The 23,886-nt window shown below is 39.2% G+C and overlaps 1 protein-coding gene across 1 annotated transcript in view; it reads right to left on the bottom strand.

The window, feature by feature from the left end:
• The window catches only part of ACMSD (aminocarboxymuconate semialdehyde decarboxylase), a gene marked incomplete at its 3' end in the record, with an annotated part of 77,613 nt that extends 58,163 nt beyond the window's left edge, over positions 1-19,450 (bottom strand). The window contains exons 1-3 of the mRNA XM_084245713.1: positions 19,391-19,450; positions 11,718-11,762; positions 1,758-1,854 (exon numbers count right to left, since the gene is read on the bottom strand). Coding sequence (XP_084101839.1) covers positions 1,758-1,854; positions 11,718-11,762; positions 19,391-19,447 — 199 coding nt within the window. The 5' untranslated portion in view covers positions 19,448-19,450. The remainder of the gene's footprint in view (positions 1-1,757; positions 1,855-11,717; positions 11,763-19,390) is intronic.
• Between the last annotated feature and the right edge of the window lie 4,436 nt (positions 19,451-23,886).

Genomic DNA, 23,886 nt, shown 5'->3' with positions numbered 1-23,886 from the left:
TGCAAAATTCAGTGTGAAAGCCATTTAAATATACTTTTAATTATGGAAAAAAAATCTACAAGGCAATATTTGGCCAAAAGTATCCTACACCAAGTTCTAACATGCTAGAGACCACTTCTTCATTTTGGACTGATAGGTTAACTCATTTTGTGCAGCCCTTGGATAAAACCTATCCTGACATCTCTCTGTATATATTTGCATTTCTTACACATTTTTCTTTGGTTAGGAAGCTGGTGAGTCTAAGCTGCTCTTTTATTTGTGTGCATGAAATGTTTGTTTTCTGGTTTAAATCTAGACCAGTGACGCCAAAATTTAGACTGACAGTGTGCTAGCGCCGAGTTCCCTATCACAGCTATGGACCTGGAGGCTGGGTGTCACGCCTTGGGGGCTATCAGCCAGATGGTAATACATCAAAGCACAACATAGCTATCATGCTATATTTTAGATAGTCTTTCAAATTCTTTTAAATTGTCGGAATTTGATTTTTTTTAAAGATTTATTTATTTATTTATACAAGCACTGGGCACAGTCAGAAGGGTGGGAGGGTGAGAGAATTCACCAGAGCCAGAGCGGGGAGCAGAGCAGGCAGAAGGACCGAAGTACACTGCTGAGGGGAGCAGCGGGCGGCAGGAGAGGTCTGCGCGCCATGTGGGACCCTCCTCTGGTGGCCGGGGAGCAGCTGGGGATTGAACCGGCGTTGCAGAGGCTGCGGGCAGCTTCGCAACCCAGCGCTCAACCCCTGCGCCACCGGGGAGGCCTGGGATTTGATTTTTAAGCACAAAATAAGGAACACAAGTTGTTCTTAGAAATTTCTAGCAATTCAGCTTTGAAACAAAAACTTCCCAATTCTCTTATTTCAAATGTCTGGATTAGTTTCATTGTGGTGTATCTTGAGATTACATGATTAACATTCTCTTAAGCTGCCCTCCTTTCCACCACTTATGTGTCCTGTGGATGTTCTGGGTACTGTGCATGGAGAGAAACTATGAAAGAAATTGAATTCTAAATCTAACTAAACAGGACCTCTCTGGTAGCGCAAGGGGTTAAGTCTTAGAACTATGAAGCAATTCGTAGCCACTGCAGCATGAGTTTGATCCCCAGCCAGGGAGCTACCCACATGGTACAGCTCCCCTCAGCAGTGAATTTCAGTCAGCGTGCCTGTTCTGTTTCCTACTCTGTCTCTGGTGAATCCTCGCTGCCCGTCCTGTCCAACCCCCCCCCCCCCCAAGCATCTCTGGCCTACATCCCAGCTCTTGTATGCATAAATAAATCAAATAAATCTTAAAAAAAATCTGACTAAACAAATAATTTTGGCATTCTTAATCTGTGACTTCTATTTTTTACTGTTTTAATTGACTATAATAAGTAAATATATTTGAACATAAAAACTTCTCAATAATAAAATATTATAACGTTTCAACTTAAAACAGATTTTATATCTAATTTTTAAAAAGTAATCCAAATGCTTTGTAGTGGAAGATTCCAGCCCTTTCTTGGTGAAGTTGGAACATCCTGGCCTTGGGAAAAAAGGTAATCAGAAATTCCCACTCCATATGGGTGATTTGGTGGTGGGTGCACTATGGAGGTGATACCTGATGGGGAGGATCCTAATGTTACCTCAATTTTAAAAATGAACAAATTTAATAAAAGAGAAATTCCCATCACATAAAATCATGTAAAGTGGTTAACAAACTTTAGGGGCAAGCGTTACTTTTATATCGCATGCAAACATTGGTAGAATTTCTCATCCTAAGTACCTGTTTGGTCCATTTCTCTAAGGCGGACTTCTGGATCCCAGCAGTTCTCTTGTACAACTCTGAAAACCTTTCCATCTTTCAGCATCTTTGCTTCTCCCTGTGGCAGAAAACTCACATCAGCAAAATGAGACTTCAGCTTGCTTTGGAAGCCGTTTCTCGCCTAACGTCTTTATGGTTTTTTACTCAAACCTCACAGAAATAAAAATCTGCTCACCTATCTGACCTAGCTTTCATCCTCTTGCCTTAATACTGGCCTGGACTTAAAAGAGTATGCTCTGTGGGTGTTAGTGGCTGGACATGGATAGAACTATGTCCTGGTCATAGCTGATGAGGCCACATTACTGAGGATGGCTGGTCGTCTTGCTAATTTGAACTGCTGGCTACAAAACTTAGAGTATTAAAAACTCTAGATCGATGTTATTTCAGAATTACAAGCTTGAGGTAGAGCATCTAGTCCAGTCCTCTTATTTTACAGAGAAGCAACAGGTAGAGAGTGAGAGTAAATGATTTGTGAAACAGAGCAAAGCCCACTAATGTCAAACCTGCAGTACGAGGCAGGCAATGAAGTAAAATAGTCTATGGCATGTATGAAATTTGGTTCTGAGCTGCTGGCTCATACCAGGCGTCATGTCTCCCTGTGTACCTCTGTGGATATTATCAGTGCAGGGGGGCCAAATTAAATGTTTGTACAAAATAAGGCAGGGGTCGCTATTGAGCACCCAAGTTAGTGATTTTTTTTAAAGATTTATTTATTTATGCATACAAGAGCCGGGGTACAGACCAGAGGTGCAGGGGGGAGAGAATTCACCAGAGAGAGAGGGGAACAGAACAGGCAGACTGACTAAAATACACTGCTGAGGGGAGCAGCGGGCGAGACAGGAGAGGTCTGCCTTGCCATGTGGGTTTCTCCCTGACTGGCTGGGGATCGAACTCATGCTGCAGAGGCTGTGGATAGCTTCGTAGTGCTGTGCTTAACCCCTTGTGCCGTCAGGGAGGCCCCAAGTTAGTGATTCTTAGAGAAAAGGAAAATGTTCTGAGAGAGGCCCAGGAAATCAGCCTTGTCAGGTTCAGTTTCCCAATCTATCATTTTGAACATCTTTGAAGTAAGAATAATAATATGACTTACAGAGGTCTTAGGAACATAAAACGAGATAACCCATGACATATGTTAGTACTAGTTATAATTGATGTCTGGTTAACTAAGGATGAGGTTGTTTCCTAAAGCCTCTCTGCTTTGAGAGTATATACTATCTGGGGGTGGTTCAGGACCTCAAGATTGCCTTTGGGCTCTATGTGATACCCATCTGGGCATGTGCTAACAAAAAAGCCTTAACCTCTGAGTGGTGGAATCCTCCTAATACTTGTTCTTCTTGCCCTTCATTTGGCCAGTCAGTGCTTGGTAGTGAGTCAAGAGGAAGTGACGCAAAAACAGCAACAGTTGAATTTATTCTGCCAGTGATTCCAGCAGTGACCATGTGCTGTGTCCACTGGCAGTGGTGTTGGTGGCAGTGTCCAGTGTCCAGCTGGGAGGCAAGTGCTTGCTAGCCAGGCTGTTCCTATGATGTGGTCTTTGCTTTCATTTCAATTGCCTGACTTCCCTTCAGTCCTGCATATTTTATGAGTGTGATTTCCTAGGCATTTTGTCATTCTTTAGGGTTTAAAATATTTTCAACAAATTCTTTACCTGCTTAAACAGTTGTTGGCGCTTTTGCTTGCAACCAAAAATCCTGATGATACCAGCCAGACAAAGAAAGGAGTAGAAAGGGATGATGATGAAAGAGGAAAACAATCAGGAAGCAAACTTTTGTTTGGCAAGTGAGAGGTTTATTTTTTTTTTTGCTTGCTAATAGGGATGCTCAATCACCATAAAATAACCAGCATAACAGAGTGCTGAAGAACAGTCTTAGCATTTTGATACACCTGGGTTTCATTGAATTTCTAGCAGTATAACTGGCTAAATTATATGGACCTTCTAAATTTAAGCCTCATTTTTCCTATCTGTAAATGTGAATCATTGGTCATGCCTGTGGCCACCCAGCATCCTAGGAACACTTTCTATATGTGAAAAAATTTTCATGTTATGATTAATCTTCCTGAGGGAGAATCCAGAATTCACTTTCCCAAGAGAACTTGGGAAGCTTGTAGCAAGGGTACTGGTATGCACTCCAGGTTTTGACAATTAGAGACCCCATGTGTAACTTTGATTTGGAAGCAAGCATCATGAGGAAGCAGGAACTATACAGTACCCACCTTTTGGCAAGTATGTTGTTGGAGGTGTCAGACATGGCTGTAGAAGAGCTGGCAATGCTTTGGACTCCAATCTCAGTAGCTATGTCTGAGCTTCCTGCTGTGTCCAGGAGCAGCAGCACTGTCTCTTTACTAAAAGCTGCCTCTCCAGCTATGGCTGGTATTGTGCACGTTGGCACAGCCTCTGAGCATGACCTCGGGACCTTTTGAGAAGTCTGTGAGCTGCTGTTCTAATTAAACTAAGTAGAGTGGACTCTATTGTTTGCAGCTATGAACACTGCATGATATAGAAGATTCAATAATAGAATGCTTGTAAAGAACCGAGCATCAGGTCAGAGAGCATGCTCAATCTATGATTATCAACAACAAAGGTGGAAACTGGGTTTCTCTGGTAGGGGCATGAATAAGCTTCCCTTCCAGACAAAACAGAGCATGTTTAATTATTGTGGATCATTTAGTTCAATTCTTGCCTTTACCAATGAGCCCATGTGGTATGATGGTGTAAAGCTTAGTGGGTATCAAGCTAGGATAAGAACCCAGGTTTACAAAGACATTTTCTAACCCACCAGTCTGGTATTTGGTAATTGGTATTTATCTTGTTAGACAAAGGTTAATTACTGTAATTTCCTAAAGTGTCTAATCTTGGGGTGGTGGGAGAATTAGACTCAGTAAACTTTCCTCTCTGCAAGCTGGAACCATGGTAAGGAAGATGAGTGACAGCAACTCTCAGTGGAACTCTCTGAGCCACCAAGCAGCTGTGCTCCTGTAATAGCTTCCTAATTCTCTTGGTTTTATTCAGCTCGAATTTTGGGACCTGACAACCTCTGTAAAGAATCAATTCCTAATCCTTCTTGCTTTACATTTGGGAATCAGTATCCCCGCAGGGCTATAAATATGCTTCGGGGGTCAGCACTTGCTGCTGGGCAAGGACTTGGAGGGTCTCTTAAGTTCTGTTTTTACTGTTGACCTCATTATCAACCAAGATCTTAAACTAAACCAAGAGCCAAGTAATTAGAGCTAACTGCTCTTATTTACTCAATCCAGAAACATTTTTTTCTGAACTCTGAAAAGAAAAAATTTAAATAAAGATTTCTTCAAGTAACCATCACTACACAGATAGCCCATTTCAAATACTACTGTAGTATTTTCTAAAGCCAGAGCAGCATGTTGCCATATCAGAGTAATCCTGGTACTGATGGGGTCAGGAGACTTGGATCCTATGTGTAAACCACTAATCCTCCTAGCACCTTAAGAGTCTAGTTATAAATTGAGACCTTACTGTAAGTCATGTCTAAGTCACATCATCCCTTTGCAGGATGGTGTGACGTGCCACCCAGATCCCCCTTCAGGAATAAAGGACATATTCTCCTAGTTTCTGGGACTGCTGCCACAGACAGCCCTTGGCTGTCAGCCCCTATGGGGACTGCCTTGGCTGAAGAGTGTCACCTTCCTCAAGGTCCTGCTTCATTTCTAGGGCAGCTCACTTCTAATGACTTACTGATAAGGCGACAGAAAGGCCCCTCTCTTCTTTACCGTCCTTCCCCAACTAGGGGCAACTCTGAAGGTTAGCTGTAGAACTCCTGTAGGGATACCTGTAGCCTCCACTGAGACATCAAAGCTCAACATTACCCTCTGTTCTGTCCCACTTCCTTTTCTTCTTTCCACTTGAAGGAAGTAGTCATTCTAAGAACACTTCCTGAAAAACCTTCTGCATGCCAATCTCCATCTCAGAATCTGATTCTTGGAGTCCTAACTTAACCTATTGACACTTCCGATTCTTAACTTTCACTTCTAATGCTGTCACCAAATAAATTTAAATATGACTGCTATTTTAAATACCTGGTACTGCATTTTCAAACTCAGTATTTCACTTTGTTGTTACTCTCCTATAAACCCAGTCGTCTCCAATCAGCTAGAGTAAATTTTTAAGGCCCTGTGTCAGATATTGCTACCGGTGCACTTAAAACTCTTAGTGGATCTTCATTGCCTTAAAGGTACAATCCAAACTCCTTAACCAGTAAGGCTTATTAAGACCCTGCATAATCTAACTAACCCCTCCTACTGCTGCAGCTTCATCACATGTGTAGTGCCGTGACAGAGCAGGTTTTCTATGATCCAGGCAGACAGCTAAAGGAGGAGTTCTGGAGCCCTTGGTACCCTTTTCTGGCTTTTGACGATCTTTCTACACCATTTGTAGTGAGGCAACCAGGTACAGGGCAGGCAGAGAGGCCCGGGGGCCAGGAACCTGGCTGGCCTCCTAGCCCCAGGAGAATCTTTACTCTTTCTGGGCTCTCTGGAGTGCTCTCATGGTCTCTCTGCTGGTCTCTACTCTACTTGCCCCACGGTCCTCTGTCATCATGCGCCTTTGTTCTCTGCTGCTGCCCTTATATGCTCAGTCTCCCAGCACAGGTGCGCCCACCCACACTGCCCACACCATGTTCCAGGTGCTGCCATCAGGCACGTGTGTAAGACCATAGGTTTCAATCATTAATGCCAATGGTGAGAGGACAGAAAAAAACCTGATCACTTCCATTTACCCTACAACATGCCCATAGCTTTATAGATGGACTCTTTATTAACTCTTCTAAATGTTGTCCAACTTAAGTGTGTCATTTATTTTCTGTTTGTAATGTGATTGACTTAGTTGACAAATTTATGTAAACATGTTAAATAACACTATGTGTTTCTATGGGTGCATGTATAAATAAGTGAAATAATAGGAAGAGGTCTTAGAAATCCACCAAACTGGGAATAAAAATTACTTTTGAAATGGGGTTGCTGATAAAAAGGAACTGGCGCTTTATCTTCAATTGCTTACAATTTAAAAGGAGAATTTATTCAAATGTTGCTTAAGTAGTAAAAAATTAACATTAAAAATAAAAACATGAAATGAGAGCACTGGATGAGATGACTTTCAATATATCTGGGCTGTGATTCCACATTGAGAAATATATTTTCTAAAGGTGGAAAAGGGTAGGTAATTCGGGTAACATGGCTGATTCATATGGTGATAAATGAAAGCTGGACTTTTGTTGGTGAGCGCACTATAGCATATACAGATGTGGATTTATAAAACCATATAATGTTATAAACCAATGTTATTTCAATAAAAAGAAACATTTTTCCTGTGACCCAGTACATTCATATGTATCTTACAAACTGAGAAAAGTTTTGTGAAACAATATACACTGCTATAGACATGTGCCTTATGGGCTTTTCTATTTTATTGTTGAAGTTGTCCTAACTCACTGTACTGATATTATGACTCACTATTGGGCACCAGACTAAATGACCACTAGCCCTAAGTTCCAAGATTTATTTTATTTTATTTTATTTTAATTTTTTAAATTTTTATATTCCCCATACAATTGCACCCCCCTTATTTTGACCCCAACTCCTCCTTTCCCCGTCCCCTCCATAGTGTGTCTTTGGTTTATAGTTTGTTGATTTTGATTTTTTTTCTTATAGTTATTCTTTTTCCTGGTCCCTTATTTAGGTTTTCTAGATTGCTGCTATGAGTGAGACCATCCGGTATTTTTCTTTTACGTTCTAGCTTATTTTGCTGAGCATGATCCCTTCCAGCGCCATCCATGTTGCTGCAAATTGCATGTGTTTATCTTTTTTGATTGCTGAGTAATATTCCATGGTGTATATGTACCACATCTTCTTGATCTATTCATCTTTTTTTGGGCATTTGGGTTGTTTCCAAAGCTTAGCTATTATAAATAGTGCTGCTATAAACACCTAATTTTCATGATTCTTACCTTCAAGAAAATTGCTCCTTGCTTTGGGACTTTCCACCTCACCTGCTCTTCCTTAATATATGTTGTCTCTGCTGTTCAGTTAGCAAAAAATGATCATTATTTGTATTTCCCCAATGAGAGGGAAGTAATTTTGAGAGCAGGAACCCAGTGATTGGAGATCACACAGGATTGTGTGTATGCAAATGCTAAGTGTGATGAAAATGATGTGCGTGTTCTCAAGTGACTGAAAAATAGTCAGTAGATATTTCAGATGCTTCTGACCTACAGATTTGAAATAGACCCCATGTTTACCTTCCTGGGTAACCTATGAAACACTCTCAGGTGTTCTTGCCATCAATACTCAGTTCCACCTCTACCCCATGCAGCTCTGGGGAGGAGGCCATACAAGCTGGTTTGTTACCTATACTCTTATAAATGTTTAATCAAAGTGCAAATGCTTTAAAATTTAATTTAAAAAAATTATTATTTTTTAAATGATACTTTCCAGTTCTGAACAAGGATTTTCCATGGCAAAAAACCTTCTATTTATTCAGAGGTTTTAAAAAACCAAAGGGAAAGAAGAGAAACAAGTAGGGTAGACCAGAGAAATGTTTTGGAAATATCTTTTGGAAAACAGGAATCTCTGAGGTAAATCAGTCATGGAGGACAGAAAATATTTGTTCATCAAAGGAAAGTAGGAGAATAAAGAGAAATTTCAACCACCAAATACCAGATTTCTCCTTGCTCTATGCCTAATTTGCATGTTTTAAAAATTTGCATTTGTTCTCCAGGGACTAGAACCTCTGACCACTATAATTATGAAAAATACAGATTTTATTCTGTTTTGTTTTGCTTTGCTTTGTTTGGTTTTTAGGGTGACAGAAGGAGAGTGTCACTGTTTTCTTCTATTAAACTACCATTGTATACAATTTTGCTGAAAATATGTAGGTTGGTAATTATGACTGGAAATATTTTCTTTTTTGGAGATTTGTTTACTGTTAAATTTATTAGGTCTCTTGACATGAAAACTAAGTGAAATGAAGGTCATTCAAGTTCAGGATCGAACTATAAACTGCATCCTGGGACATGGAAATTCACAGGCTTCCATCCCTGCTTTTGGGGCTTCTGTGTAGCCTTGTAAGGTGATTACCTTCCCTCATATTGCTCTATCCCTTGAGGAGACTAGAGACCAGCTTAGATCACCAGCTCCCTAGCACTTTAATGGGAGCAGGGGAGCACCGGGTTTAAATTGGCACTTACTGGGCACTCTTTGATTAAGGTGAGAACCAGCCATCCCAGAGATTCAGATGTTTAAACTCTTTAATGATCCCCCAATGCCTTTAGGATCAAGCGCAAAGGCTCAAACCCCTCTTATAAGACCTCTCTAATGAGACTTCTGCCCACCTCTCCACCTCCTTCCTACCTCTTTGCTCCCCATAGTCTTGCCTTCCTGTATCCTCAGCCATTAAGACCATCCAAAGAATTGTGTCTTGAACAAAGTCAACACCCTTTATCTTGTCTTCCCAGTTCCCTTATGATCTGGGCCCTTCCTACCCCACTAGCTTCATTTCCTTCTATCTCCCCCTTTCACTACAGGCAGTCCTTGTGATGGATTGACTTTACAGTATTGGGAAGGTGAGGCACCTTCAATAGAAACCATACTTCAAATTTTGAGTTTTGATATTTCCCCCAGACTAGCAATATTTGGTACCACACTCTTGTGATGCTGGGCAGAGGCCGGGAGCTTCGCCATCAAAAGAGTAAACAACTGATATTCTAAAGTGTACTGTGTTGCCAGAGTTCTGTGGATGTTGTGTTTTGTGTTTTTGCATCTCATCATATCTACAAATCTACAAAAAATCATCTCTGTCTCTAGCATTTCTTACTCAAGGTAATTGCTGTACTGTATCCTAACACAAGTGTTCTGAGCATGTTTAAGGTAGGATAGATTAAGCTTCATATTTGGTAGGTTAGATGTATTGAACTCATATTTGGCTGAGGATTTTTTTAGATCTATTTATTTATACAAGAACTGGGGTACAGGCCAGAGTGCAGGAGGGTGAGAGGATTAGCCAGAGACAGAGTGGGGAGAAGAACAGGCAGGCAGATGGACTGAAGACACAGCTGAGGGGACAAGTGGGCAAGGAAAGAGAGGTCTGCTGCGCCATGTGGGTATCTCCCTGGCCAGCCGGGAATCGAACCGGTGTTACGCTCAACCCGCTGCACCACTGGGGAGGCCTTAGGATATTTTCAACTTACAATGTGTTTATCAGGAGGTAACCCCATCATAAGTAAAGGAGCACCTGGACATGTTAGCCACATTGCCTTTCTTTCAGTTTCTTAAACACAGTTCTTTCTCACTTGGTGGCCTTGTAATTGCTGTTCCCACTCTTCCATGCTTTTCTTTCCAGTCCTTCAAGTCTTAGCTAGTTTCCAGCAACCAGCCCCAAAGAATCATTTCCAGTCATTCCCAAAACATCGCAGTTTTTTATTTCATTCTTCAAAGTGATGATGTTTGTTTGTCTCCCCATAGAATTTGAACATTATTAGGGCAAGTATATGTCTGTTTTGTTTACCAGTGTATTCCCAGTGTTTATACTGCTGGGCCTGGCATAAACAAGTGTCACTAAAAATCAGTGTGTAAATGAAGAAATATAGAAGCTAGGGCCTCCCCATTGGCGTAGTGGTTGAGCGCTGGGTTGCGAAGCTGCCCGCAGCCTCTGCAGCGCCGGTTCGATCCCCGGTTGCTCCCCGGCCACTGGAGGAGGGTCCCACATGGCGCACAGACCTCTCCTGCCGCCCGCTGCTCCCCTCATCCCCTCAGCAGTGTATTTCGTCAGTCTGCCTGCTCTGTTCCCCGCTCTGGCTCTGGTGAATTCTCTCACCCTCCCACGCTTCTGGCTGTACCCAGTGCTTGTATAAATAAATAAATAAATCTTTAAAAAAAAATATAGAAGCTAGCAGTTATCAAACTTGTGTGATAACTAGAATCACCGTAAGGCTTGTCAAAACCCTCAACGTTCCTGATTTGGTAGTTGTGGGGTGAGGTGCCAAAATTTGCATTTTCCCAGCTTTTCCAGGTGAAGCTGAACTTGCTGATACAGGGACCACACTTTGATAAATGTTGGTACCAGACATAGTTGGGTGCTTGAGCTCTGGGTACGCATATGTTTAACATCTCCATGCCTTAGCTCAGCTTCCTCCCGCAGGTCCTCTCTGATTCTCTGATTCCATGCCCAAATCTTTGCCCCTTAGCACCTGGTACAAATGCAGTCCTAGCCTTCTCACACTGCACTGTCTTACCCCTCAAACTGTAACTGCATCTTCTCAGACTGTAGTCCTCCAGGGCCCACCTTAGTCATATCTGTGTTATGGCTGGAATTTAAAAATGGTTCCATCCAAACTCCATGAGGGCATATGATGCTTCTGAAAATGAAGTTAGACCTGACCTCAGGTCCAGGCTACCAGCTCATGCTCACATCTCATTATTTGCAGAATGCTTTGCCCCAAGCCTTTCTCTTCTCGCTTTTCTCCCTTTCAAACTCAGCCCTTAATAACAGTGCCTTCTTCTCCCCTTTGTCTCCAGTGTTTAATATCTCCAGCCTGTGCTCAAATCTAAACTGCTTCATTTATTTGGTTGTCCTTAATATACTGTAATAACCTGTGAAGAGGGCCAGGTCACTTCCTTGAGGCAGAGCAATAAATGCTAAAATTGCTTCTAGGATAAAAATAAAGATTTCTTAATGGCTTCTCAAATTCCAATTTTATCTTTCTAAATACTACTCTTCAAAGTTACCCCCATTTTTCCTTTAATTTTGAGAAATCTCAGCAGTGTTGTCCGGCCCACCACATAGTTGGTAACAGGGTAACAGGCAGAAGAGTTGAGCTCCTTGGAGGCCTGTAGGAAAGTCTCAGAGGCTCAGCATGTCTCTGGGTCCTAGATATGTTCCTAGTTTTGGGAGAAACTTACCTTGCAATGGTGTTGGAGCTGCACCCAGCCTCCATAGCCGAATCTCTGCAAGAGGGAGAAGCAGAGTCTAAATGTAGAGCAAAGCAGAGAGGACTGCAGGAGAGGGGCATCCTTGGGAAAGGATCTTGAGTTCCCTTCATTCAAGCATCACCTTACCATTTTTTCCTAATGCCATGTATTAATATTTCATTTTAAACCATTTTACTTTCTTTTCTTAAATGTATTTATTCAGGAAGAAAATCCATACATAGAAGTGCTAGTTCTACCTATTCTACTAATCAAAAAGTAAGAATTAACATTAAAAAATATTTGTTCATGTACCAGCTAAAATCATTTCACAGACCACTAAGGAGTAAACTGGACCACAATAAGGACCACTCTAGAAAATGTGCTCGGAGAACAAAGCTCTTCAAATTTTGGTTCACAAGTCATGAGTAGATCATGAAATCAGTTTCTTGGATAGTGACCCAGATAGTCTGAAAACATAAAATAGTATGTGTAGCAGATGCTGCTAGTGTCCCACCCATATTCTCTCCTCTTAACACTTCTGGGCACACCAGCCCCTTTTCGACTACTAGCACCACCTCTTTTTTTTTTTTTTTTTTTTTTTAAATCAGAGCTTCTCTTTTGCCATTGAAACCAGCTTTTATCAAGTTCTTTTACCTGGTCAGATGTACCAGGAAATTAGTGTCCCCCCCCACCCCTGCTCAACTGCTCTCAACCATTGGTATATTTGATTTGGTATATTTGCATTTGTATATAAATACTCTGAAGACACTGGTTTCCCCACCCCTCAGGCTGTAGGTGGGATGACTCTGAGGTGAAGGTACCCTTTCTACACTTTCCCTGACTGCCTTCTTTTCTTGTATCACCTCCTCAATCTACTGGTGTTTCTGGGATCACCTCCAAAGTAAACTACTTGTATTGGAATCCTTGTTTCAGGGTCTGCTTCCTGGAAAACTCAAGCTAAGAGAATAAAGGAATAGACTGGAATGGAATAGAAAGGTATGAGATGAAATGGAATGGAATAGTATGCCTCCCCATACTAATTATAAGTTTCCTGAGACTTTTGTTTTCATTATGTATATATGAATGCTTGTACTAATACACACTATAAAATGTTTCTTCTTGGAGATCATGAATAGACATTTTTGAAAGCCTCTAAGAACACTGCTGTATATGACTTGTGTAACTCTAAGTTTTAAAATCTTCTTTCATTTATTCTTTCATTTATTCATTCCTAAAATCTTCATGGAATCCCATCCATGAGTTGTCTTACTAAGACAAAGAATGTAAAAGTGATGGACAGGTGTAGACTTGAAAGGTTGAGGCTGGGGTGAGCAAGTAATTGAAGGGCTGTGATTGTGTGTAAGACCTGTGAAAGAGTGGAGCTTGGAGGAAGGTACTGATATACAACTTGGGTCAGGTGGTATTGGGGGAGTGAGGCTGAAAAGTCTGGGGTAAGACTAGAGAGGCACTTACAGTGTTCAGGAATTTCATGTTCCAAAGTGGTGGCCCTCAAAGTGTGATATAAGAAGGGAAGGCGTGGAGGCTGGAAACAGCAATGTGAAGACCTCATTGCAGCTCTCATCAGTAGTGGTGGTAGATGAGTTGACAAGCTTCCTAAGATTTGACTTAATCTATACTAACGTTATTTTACCTGTGCATAACATTTGTTCTTGAGTTCTATCTCTGAATAATCATATTAGCTCTGGAAATCACCTCTCTCCTGCTAAGTAACATTAGAGGACCTGGTTCATGGGCCTGCAAGGGAAGTTGTCAACCAGAGGCACCAGCCTCTCCTCTCTGCACTCAATTTCTTCTTTTTTTATGTCTCCCCTTTCTCCTTTCATGCATTCAGTGCTTGTACTTTCCCCTTTTTTATTCTAGACAAAGCTACTCAGAGATATATACTGGATTAAAAAGGTTTCAATTGGTTACATTTTAGTGTAAACTTAAACTCTCTCTCAAACTGGAAACTTGCCATTAAAATCTTACCTTTAAGGTAGAAAAAAGGTTTTATTTCCTTCCTCTATTCCTTTCTTCCTCACTCTTTTATACTTTTTCTTAATTCTCTAAGGAGTTGTAACCCATAAGTTAGCAGGGTAGAGAAGTATTCCATTTGGGGAAGGGCAGAGAGGTAGAGGGAGGCAGAACAGGTGGATATTGGCACTTGTGACAGACCACATACAAGATACTTGATTTTGTTGGAGTAACAACATCTTGAAGTCAATCTTCATGTGCAAAATGAAGCTAACAGTAGTTATGACAAAGGGTTTTATGGGAATTAACTGAGATAATGTATGGAAATCTATATATACCAGATTTTGCTGTAGAAAGGACTCCATCAATATTAATAGTGATGGTGATGCCATGGTGGTGGCAAAATGATGATTGTGGTGGTGGTTATGGCACCGGTGGAGTGGTGATGATTATGTCATTGAGTTTGGTGGCAGTGATGGTACCCATGATGGTGATGGTAGTGGATGTGGCATAGTGGCGATAACTTATGATATCCTTAAGTTGTAGGATAAATCATGCCCTGGGGGCAGATACTAGGAGTGCAATGAAGGAAAGAGCCCTCTGTCAGTCTGTGTTCCTTCCTCCCCTTTCATGGAAAGTATACCATTTGAACACTTTGTATTTTCCATAAACCTCTGACCTATTTGGGGCAACTTCATTCTATTCCAAGGCTGGACTCTACATAGTCCCTCACTCTCATCTTAGGTTCAGCCAATACTGGAGCCTGAAATCTATGATGCTGGGAGTGATTTTGGTCAGAGGCATAGACAGTCTGAAAATATTTGACTGACAGTGGCCAGCATCCCATTGGCATTTTTTAAAAAGATTTATTTATTTATTTATTTATTTATACAAGCACTGGGCACAGTCAGAAGCGCGGGAGGGTGAGAGAATTCACCAGAGCCAGAGCGGAGAGCAGAGCAGGCAGAAGGACCAAAGTACACTGCTGAGGGGAGCAGCGGGTGGCAGGAGAGGTCTGCACACCCGTGGGACCCTCCTCCGGTGGCCGGGGAGCAGCTGGGGATCAAATGGGTGCTGCAGAGGCTGCGGGCAGCTTCACAACCCCGCGCTCAACCGCTGCACCACTGGGGAGGCCCCCCCATTGGCATTTTGGGGCATGACAAATTAAAAACATCCAAGGGAATTCACTCCTCCATATAAGAAATGTGTTTCTGAAATGGGTATAAAAAAGGTTGATGAGTTGAATGACATTCTTAATGTCTTGGGGACTTCACACTTTCATGTGGTGAATAATGAACCTCCTGGGAGATGAAACTATACCTATCTCCTCAGAAATCTTGTTTAAAAGTCAAGTTACATCTGGCATTTTATTCCAAAAATTTATAGCCATTAGGTACAGTGATAGCCTTGCTAGTGAAAGAAGGCATAAATTTATAGTTTTATGTAAAGGCCAGAATTCTTCCTCTATTTGAAATGAGAAGAATATCTGTGAACCCTGCTATTAGGTATATTGTAAGAAATCAATAAAGTCTTGCTGTAGGAAAAGCTGAAACCTAATTATCAATGTGGGTATGAAACTGGTATAAAACAGCTGACATACTGGTTTCTTGGGCCACAATCTTCTATTTGTGACAGGAGAGAGTGTGTATCCCTATTCATTAGAAACACCTTAATCAAGTGTGCCTTGAATTCATTTTCTTTCCACTTTGGATTTTCATCCCCAAAGGACCTTAACTGTAACTCTGACTATAGTTATTAACAAGTGAAAGTGAGAAGTTTTCTCAAATCCCAGTTCTTTGTAATCATTAGTTAATCATCAACCCAGGCTGTTGATTCTGCTTTTCTATCTCTTCATTGCATAAGGAGGTCAAGGTTATTGAGTTGTGTATATTAATATTTAATAAGGAAAGGCAGGTTGAAAAAAGATGTTAGTTCTTCCAAAGGGGCTTCGTCTTCTGACATAAAACTACTGCTGGCTTATTTTTTTACTCTTTAACTGAAAGGTTTGAAAAATTGGGGAGAAAAAAGTCGTGACTAATGTTTTGAAATAATGTTTTACCCACTAAGAAAGTATTCAAAGATAAAGGAAAATTGGCTATAATAATTGAACTATATAAGGACAAGGGACTGTCTGCTATTAACTATTGCCATGTTAATATTTACTTCACTCTGTTTAGACTAGAAGTGGGGGGAGAGGGAAAAGGATTCCAGTACCATTTATGTCTTTTTATTTCTCTTACTAAGTGGGAGGCTCTTGAAAAACACAGAACTGTTTGCTGCTAGTTTTTTTCATCATTGGCTTGCCTGCACTCAAATGGAAATTTCTACTGCCTAACCTATCCAATTGTTTGACCTTGGGTTGGAAGCCTGGTTCCAGTGAATCTCTGGTGAGCCCTCAGTGTGTTTACCTATAAGTGATGAGTCAGGGAGCAGGCTGGTGTCTAGGGAGGCACCAGGGAGGAGAGAGAAACATGGCTGTCCAATACAGCAGTGATACTCTACTGGACCAGTTCTCTGAACTTGAGAACAAAAAGTAGAATGGCAGTTACCAAGGACTGACAGTGGGAGAGTTGAGGCTATTGTTTAAGTCTACAAATTTGCAACTAGTAAATAAATAAGTTCTATTGTTCTAATATACAACATAGGGACTAGAGTCAATGATAATGTATCTCAAAGTTGCTTAATATCTTAATTGTTCTGAATACCAAAAAGAAATGATAACTATATGATTTGATAAAGGTAATAATTAATCAAAGTATTAGTCATCAAATTGCAGTATAAAATGTTTTAAATAAACACATTGATATACAGTGTTATATGTTAATTATAAAAATATATAAAAACATAATGTTCTGTTTTAAAAAGTGGGCCTGGTAGTGGTGCTAGGGAGAGGCCACCATGGTACCATGTAGCTCTGGGATTATAGGCTTATTTCTGAATCTCAAGTACTTTTGTCAAGCAGGGTTAAGGCTTCATAAGGTTTTCTGTAAATCAAATCATGTATCTGTATATATATGTATATGAGTGTATATTTTTGTATATGTATGCCTATATATCCCTGTAAGTATGGGGATTATGAATACTATCATCATTGTTCTTTTTGTGTATTAGCTATCTGCTCACAGCATGCGAGTCTGCTAGATTAAAGCCAGGTTTATCAGGACAAAATACCCTTTCTTTTTTTGGGGGGGCTACTAGTAGATAGGTAGGGGAGTGGGGTAAAGAGCAAGCAGAACATGTATGTGGGAAGGCCCAGTGCTCACATTTATGGCTATAGCCTCCCCTTGCTCTGAATTCCTCAGTTTCCTAAGAAGTTATAACAAAGCCTTTAGAACCTTGCACTAAGTGAGGCACCTAGAACTTGTCAGCTCTCAGTTACTTGTTCTCTGCTTAAATTGGAGGCAGGCTTGGGAGTGGGAAATTGGTAATGGGAGGTAAAGTTTTGGCACAGAATACTGGTACAAGGTTTTCTGTCCTCAGCAAAGAAAAGATAATTTTTCAGGCTACGATGGGTCTTCCAGGTGGAGAGGCTGAGGGCATATGAAAGAGACCCTTGTACTTTGCAGTTTCTTTGAGACTCAAGAAAAACAGCTTCAGATACCCACAGGGAATATCCCATAGGTTTAGTGGAAAGATGACCATCCTTCCCAAGGAGTCTGAGCGTATGTTCTCCAGAAACAAAGTATTCTCTTGTGGATGTTGGTTTACATCAGTTTGGGGGTTTCTGAACCTTGGATTTAAGTATGACTCTCACACTGAGAATTCAACAAGAAGGGATAAAACAGCCAAGCTCTTCCTTGCATAATACACGTGTCTGTAGGAGGAATTGAAAAACCCTCCACTCATGATGAAAGAACCACTTAACTATGACCGGTTTGCTCTCCTAGGGTCAAATCCTTGTGTGGACAAGGAGGTAGATGCCATAGAGCTTTGAGGCCCTGCTGCTGTGACACTTAATTGGAGGGAGGGTGATACTGGCTCTCTCATGTGATAGTATAGGTGGGCAGGGTATAGACCCCATGGTAGTTTCCAAAGCATTTTCTGGGTGTTTGTTGAGACTCAAGAAGAAAAGCTATAATGATAAAGTTAACATAATTTTATGGGGCTAGGTAAAGGGCTATTATAAAATAAAAAAAAAATCCCTAAATTTGGATTTTTCTAAAACTCTGAGATTTGGGAATATAGTCTGTTCCTTCCACACTACCTATTAACTGATTAACTTAATCAGTGTATCATTTATCAGGCAAATATTGGCAAACACCATAAGTAGTAAGAAACTGAATATAGCTTTCAAACAAACCAGACATATTCCCATGACGTGCTTTATGAATTAAAAAGCTCTGGTGAATTCCCTTCATAAAATCACTAGCATTATGAAGTGGCATCTATACTTTAATAAGCTATGGCTAGGAAAACAGCATTCAGAATAGCAAGTTCCCCTCTAGGCATGCATTAGTGAAGGAAATTCTATGGGGACTACACCTGAGGGGGGGTAGAGAGGAAAGCAAACATTGTTTAAAAATGAACAATGATGTAAAAAATATATTTAAAAATAAAAAAACCCAGATTCCTTTTGTAGAGTTTAGTGTGATAGGTTTAGTTTTACTGTTAGCTGTATTAGGGAATCCTTTCAAAGATGGGTCAGCATCATTTATATTTTTCGATCTATAATAATGTATACCACCCAAATTACCTAAGATACCAATGGATAAAGAAACATGTTAGCTTAACATTTCTTCAACAGACAGCTATGAGAGGAAAATGGTTTCATCTATTTATACAATGAATCACATTTTAATTAGAGTTCAGGTTACTTCATTTTTAATCACTTGATGAAATATTATCAGTGGTGTGAAATATTATCAGTGGTGTGAAACTACAAAAGAAGGCAGAAGATTGGGTAAAACCTGATACCTAGTCTGAACAAAACTCAAGTCAATTTTAAATTTCTTTCATGTTCCCTATTTTCCTCTTTTAGTATTCATTCAAACGTTCTTAATGACGAGGAAATTTCCATCTTTAGAGAAACATAGAACATGCTCTTTGGAGACATTCATTGTGCAAAGACTTTATGACATTTCCTCCAGGTTTTTTTTTTTTTATCTTTTGGATGTTCCTGCTCCCTCATTCTTCATAACAAGGATTTACAGCTTAAAGAACATCAAAAAGGAAAGATTTCAGACAGTATCCGAAAATAGATTAAGAAAAATTCCACAAAGCTATCTCTTGATGCTTTTCAAACTTATTTTAAACATTTTGGAAAGGAGATAGGTTTTAGAAGTCCTGGAAACGTATCACATTCCATTTTTTGAGAGTCTCTTACTTGAAACTGTAACTTTAAGTTCTGTAGTTGGCACATATATTCCCCACAACTGAATATGTGATTTAAATGGAAGTAAAACTGCCTGGATTAAATTGTCTGGAAATTTTAAAGTATACTTCATTTGAAAGGAAAAAAAGAATTTGAAACATCACTGCTGCTTTGACCCAATGTTCTTTCAAAATAAATATAAAAGTCATTTAAAAAAAACTATCATACCAGATCTAACAAATAATTTTCAATTGCCCCTCCCAAAGCAGATAAACTTAACTTAATCCCTAGTTCCCAAACAAAGGTAAAGTTTTATAGAGAGATATTGAAAAACCTTAGAGAATCTCCAGAAATAATTGAACAAATTAATCACCATTACCTTTTTTAGATCTGGCCATTCTTTTGGTAGAATATGACAATGGATGTCAATTTTCATCTCCACAGGATTCAGAAGAGAAATGTATACAAAGAGAAGTTTTATCAGCAAGAAATCTCCTTGAAAACCATGGAGTAGTTAGTGATGTAGTTAGTGCCTTTATGGCTGCTTTCAGGCCTGGTCAGTCTAGTCGCGGTCCATTGGAACGGTCTTTCTAAAGTTCAAAGTTCTATTTATTTGTCAACTTGGGTTTGGGTCAACAACTCTTTGGTAATTAGGACTCTGAGCACAAAATTAAAAGAAAAAAAAAAAGGACTGTACTTAAACCCTATGAGTTCAAAAGTCCTGCAGGCTGCTCTTGACTTACAGGAGGTCCAAAACAGACTAATCTTTGTTTTTAAATACTGCAATTTTAACCAAGTTATGCAAAGTTAAAAAAAATAAAATGGTACATGGTTAAAAATCAGATAGTACAGAGGACTTCAAAAAATAATAGATCTCTGACTCACCTCTTCTTAATCTTGGTTTTGCTCCCCTGAAACAGCCAATTATACTGCTTTTGCATTTTGTTCAACTAGTTACCTTGTTATCTTTAAAAGATATTTAGCAATTGGCTTGTGAAAATTTAGCATGTTGAAAGTTTTGGGGGAAGTTTCATCTTTAAATCACAGAAAGAGCTCATATGTCCTTTCCTCCATTGACTTTTCCATTCATTCATCCATGCATGCATACATTTAATGAACATTATTCAGAGCTTCTAAGTATCAAAGCTATAAGGTTGAATGAGAAGTAAAATGAATACATATGTTGCTAATGATACATATGTTTCCCTACACAACCAGTAGGGGAAAGAAGAGAGTAGCCATTTTCATGAAGAGTTGTCAGAACAGGGCCTCCCTGGTGGTGCAGGCAGTTGAGCTCAGAGCTGTTAAGGCTGTCTGCAGCCTCTGCAGCATGGGTTCGATCCCAGCCGGCCAGGGAGATACCTACATGGCATGGCAGACCTCTCTTGTCTTGCTCTCTGAGCCCCTCAGCAGTGTATTTCAGTCAGTCTGCCTGTTCTGTTCCTCACTCTGACTCTGGTGAATCCTTTCACCCTGCTGCACATCTGGCCTGTGCCCCGGTTCTTGTATGCATAAATAAATAAATCTTAAAAGAAAAAAAAGTTGTTCAGCAATCAAAAAAAAATAAACACATGCAATTTACAGCAACATGGATGGAGCTGGAAGGGATCATGCTCAGCGAAATAAGCCAGAAAGAAAAAGAAAAATACCGGATGGTCTCACTTATAGCAGGAATCCAGAAATCCTAAATAAGGGACCAGGAAAAAGTATAACTATAAGAAAGAAAAAATCAAAATCAACAAACAACTATGAACCAGGGACACACTATTGGGGGGGCGGGGAAAGGAGCGATTGGGGTCAAAATAAGGGGGTTGTAATTGTATAGGGAATATAAAAAAAGAAGTTGTCAGAGCAGTTTAGGGAGGGCTTCCATTGGAGCATGAAATGGGGCTTATGGCCATGCCTGTAAAGAGAGACTAGAACAAAGCAGCCCTGTATTTCTATGTATTTACCTTTTCCTATTCCTGGAGAAAATAAAATTTTCAAAGGACCCAAGACCTCTGGAAAAATCTTGAACCTATTTTGGGATTCTCCTCCCTGTCAGTCCATATAACTAGGGTCTGGATAAATAAATGTCTTTTTAACTATATTCTGGGTAAATTACAACAAGCTCAACTAGAGTCTAGAAAAACTATAACAAACATACTTTTAAATCTGCTTACCTTGAAAGAGAATAGAGGAAATTCTAAAGATTCATTTTTAAAACAAGTTCAATGAACTAAAACCAAATGAGTAAGCCTTCAACTGTCATGAAGGCACATGTCAATACCCAGATTAAGTATAAGCTCCTTTAGAGTGCTTCCTCTGGGCCAGGTACTGTTGCAAGCATTTTATTCTGACAAATTCAATAATTCTTCATAACAGCCATAAAGGAGAGGAATTATTTTCAATATCCACTTCACAGAAGAGGAAAGTAAAGCACAGAGAAATTAGGTAACTTGCTCATGGTCACACAATAGTAAGTGGTAGAACTAGAATTTTAGTTCAGGCAGCATAAAGTCAGAAACTTAGTACTTCTTAAAGAAAACTGGAGAAATACAGAAGAAAAAGAAGCAAAGGAAAAACAGTTTTCTTTGAGAAGTACAATTCTAGGACACCTTCTGAAAATTACACCAAAAGGGGTACCAGATTAGAAATGCTCAACAATTCCCTCCCTATGCATACCCAGTAAAAGAAAATGCATATATTCTCTGGAGGAAAGCCATCCACGTAAGTTCACTAGGAATTACTACAAATTAAGATTAACAATATGTGGCTGACACAAAATTCCACATACATTAGGAAAAAAAGCCACCATGAGTAAGAGTCTACAGAAATAATAATAAAAAAATTAAGTTTCCCAAAACATAGATATTGGAGTTATTAAATACAGAATGTAAATTTATTATATGTGCAATGTATGAATAAATAAAATTTCAAATTTAATGAAGAGACTGTTATATAATTGACCAAGTTTGAAAAAGGACAAAATGGAACTTTCACTAATGAAACCATATTAGTTTACTTAAAAATTTTTATTGAAGTAACATTGGTTTATAACATTATATAAATTTCAGCTGTATGGAATTTTAATTCATTGTATATACTCTATCATGATTACCATCAAAAATCTCCTTTCCATCCATCTACAGGGAGTTAACCCCTCTTACCCATTTCACCAACCCCCAACTCACTTCCCCTCTAATAACCACCAATGTATGCTCTGTATCTAAGCGTTTGCTTCTGTTTTGTTTATTCTTTTGCTTAGTTTCTTTATATTTTACATATGAATGAAATCATTCAGTGTTTAGCTTTTGCCTTCTAACTTACTTCACTCAGCATAATATGCTCAAGTTCCATCCATTTGTTGCAATTGCCAAACTTTCATTTTTTCTTATAGGCAAGTAGTATACCCCCATTTTCTTTATCCATTCATCTATCAATGAACCTTACTTAGTCATTCCCAAGTCTTGGCTATTGAAAATAATGTTGCAATAAACATAGGGGTTCATACATATTTTCAAATTCATGTTTTTCTTTTCTTCAGATAAATACACAAAATTGCTGGATCAACTCTTTTGAGGACCCTTCATACTATTTCCCAAGGTGGCTGCACCAGTTTACATACCCAAAAATTAATTAGGGTTTCTTTTCTCTATGTCCTCTTCAACACTGTCATTTTCTTTTTTTATAGTAGCCATTCTAATAGGTGTGAGGTGATTTCTCCCTGTTGGTTTGATTTACATTTCCTTAATAATAAGTGATGACAAACATCTTTTCACATGCCTTGGTCATGTGTGTATCTTATTTGGAGACATGTCTATTCATCCTTTGCTCATTCTTTGATTGTTTTTTTTTTTTTTTTTGGTCTGTTTGTTGTTGAGCTGTACCAGGTTTGTATATATTTTGGATATTAGCCTCTTGTCAGATGTCTTACTTGCATATATTTTCTCCCATCCAGTAGGTTGTCTTCATTTTGATGCTGGCTTCATTTCCTGTGAAGAATCTTTTCATTTGATGTGGTACCACTTATTTAATTTGCTTTTGTTCCCATTGCCATTGACCTGGAATTCCTAAAGATACATCTAAGGCTGATGTCAAGGAATTTATTACCTAAGTTTTCCTCTGTGCAGTTTATAAAATCATCATAATTTGAATTAAGAACTCAATGGATTTGTTAAGTAGCAGAATAAACATAATTGAAAAGAGATGAATGGAAGAGAAACTCGCACAGAGAGATGAGGGGACAGAACATATATAATATATTAATACATAATAATACATAAAAAATAGAAGAAGACAGTTTAAAAGGAGTTCAAGAATGATGAAAGAGAGGTGAAAGAAGTTGAAGAGATAATAGCCGAGAATTTTCCAAGCCTGATGAGCCAACAGATCCAGAAATCAAAATATATATAAACAAGATTAAAAAAGAATTCTCTTTCTAGATGCCTCATAATAAAATGCAGAACACCAGTAATAAAAATTAAATCCCATAAATTGCTAAAGATAAAAAGAATGCCTTTAAAATCCAGCAATTAGACTGACAGCACACTTCTCATGGCAATGATGAAATGCGGTGTTCAAAAGGCTAAGATATTAAAGGTTCAAAAGGCTGAGAATTGCATATCTTGTAAATTTTGTTTTAACAATGAAGAAGTAAATACGTTTTAAGATAAAAAACTGTTTGTTACCAATAGATCCTCACTTAAAGAATTTCTAATAATGTCCTCCAGAAAGGAGAAAAGTGGTTCCAGAAAGGTCTGAAATGTAAGAAAAGGTAGGCAAACACAAAGCACAAAATAAAATGGCAGAAATAACAAAATCCAGTGATATGTTGTTCATAAGAATCACATTTAAGCTATACATATATTTATACACACAAAGTTTGAAACTAAA

The sequence above is a fragment of the Talpa europaea genome, assembly GCF_964194135.1.
Source record: "Talpa europaea genome assembly, chromosome: 1".
Taxonomy (NCBI): domain Eukaryota; kingdom Metazoa; phylum Chordata; class Mammalia; order Eulipotyphla; family Talpidae; genus Talpa; species Talpa europaea.
This window is presented reverse-complemented; position numbering and strand designations above follow the sequence as displayed.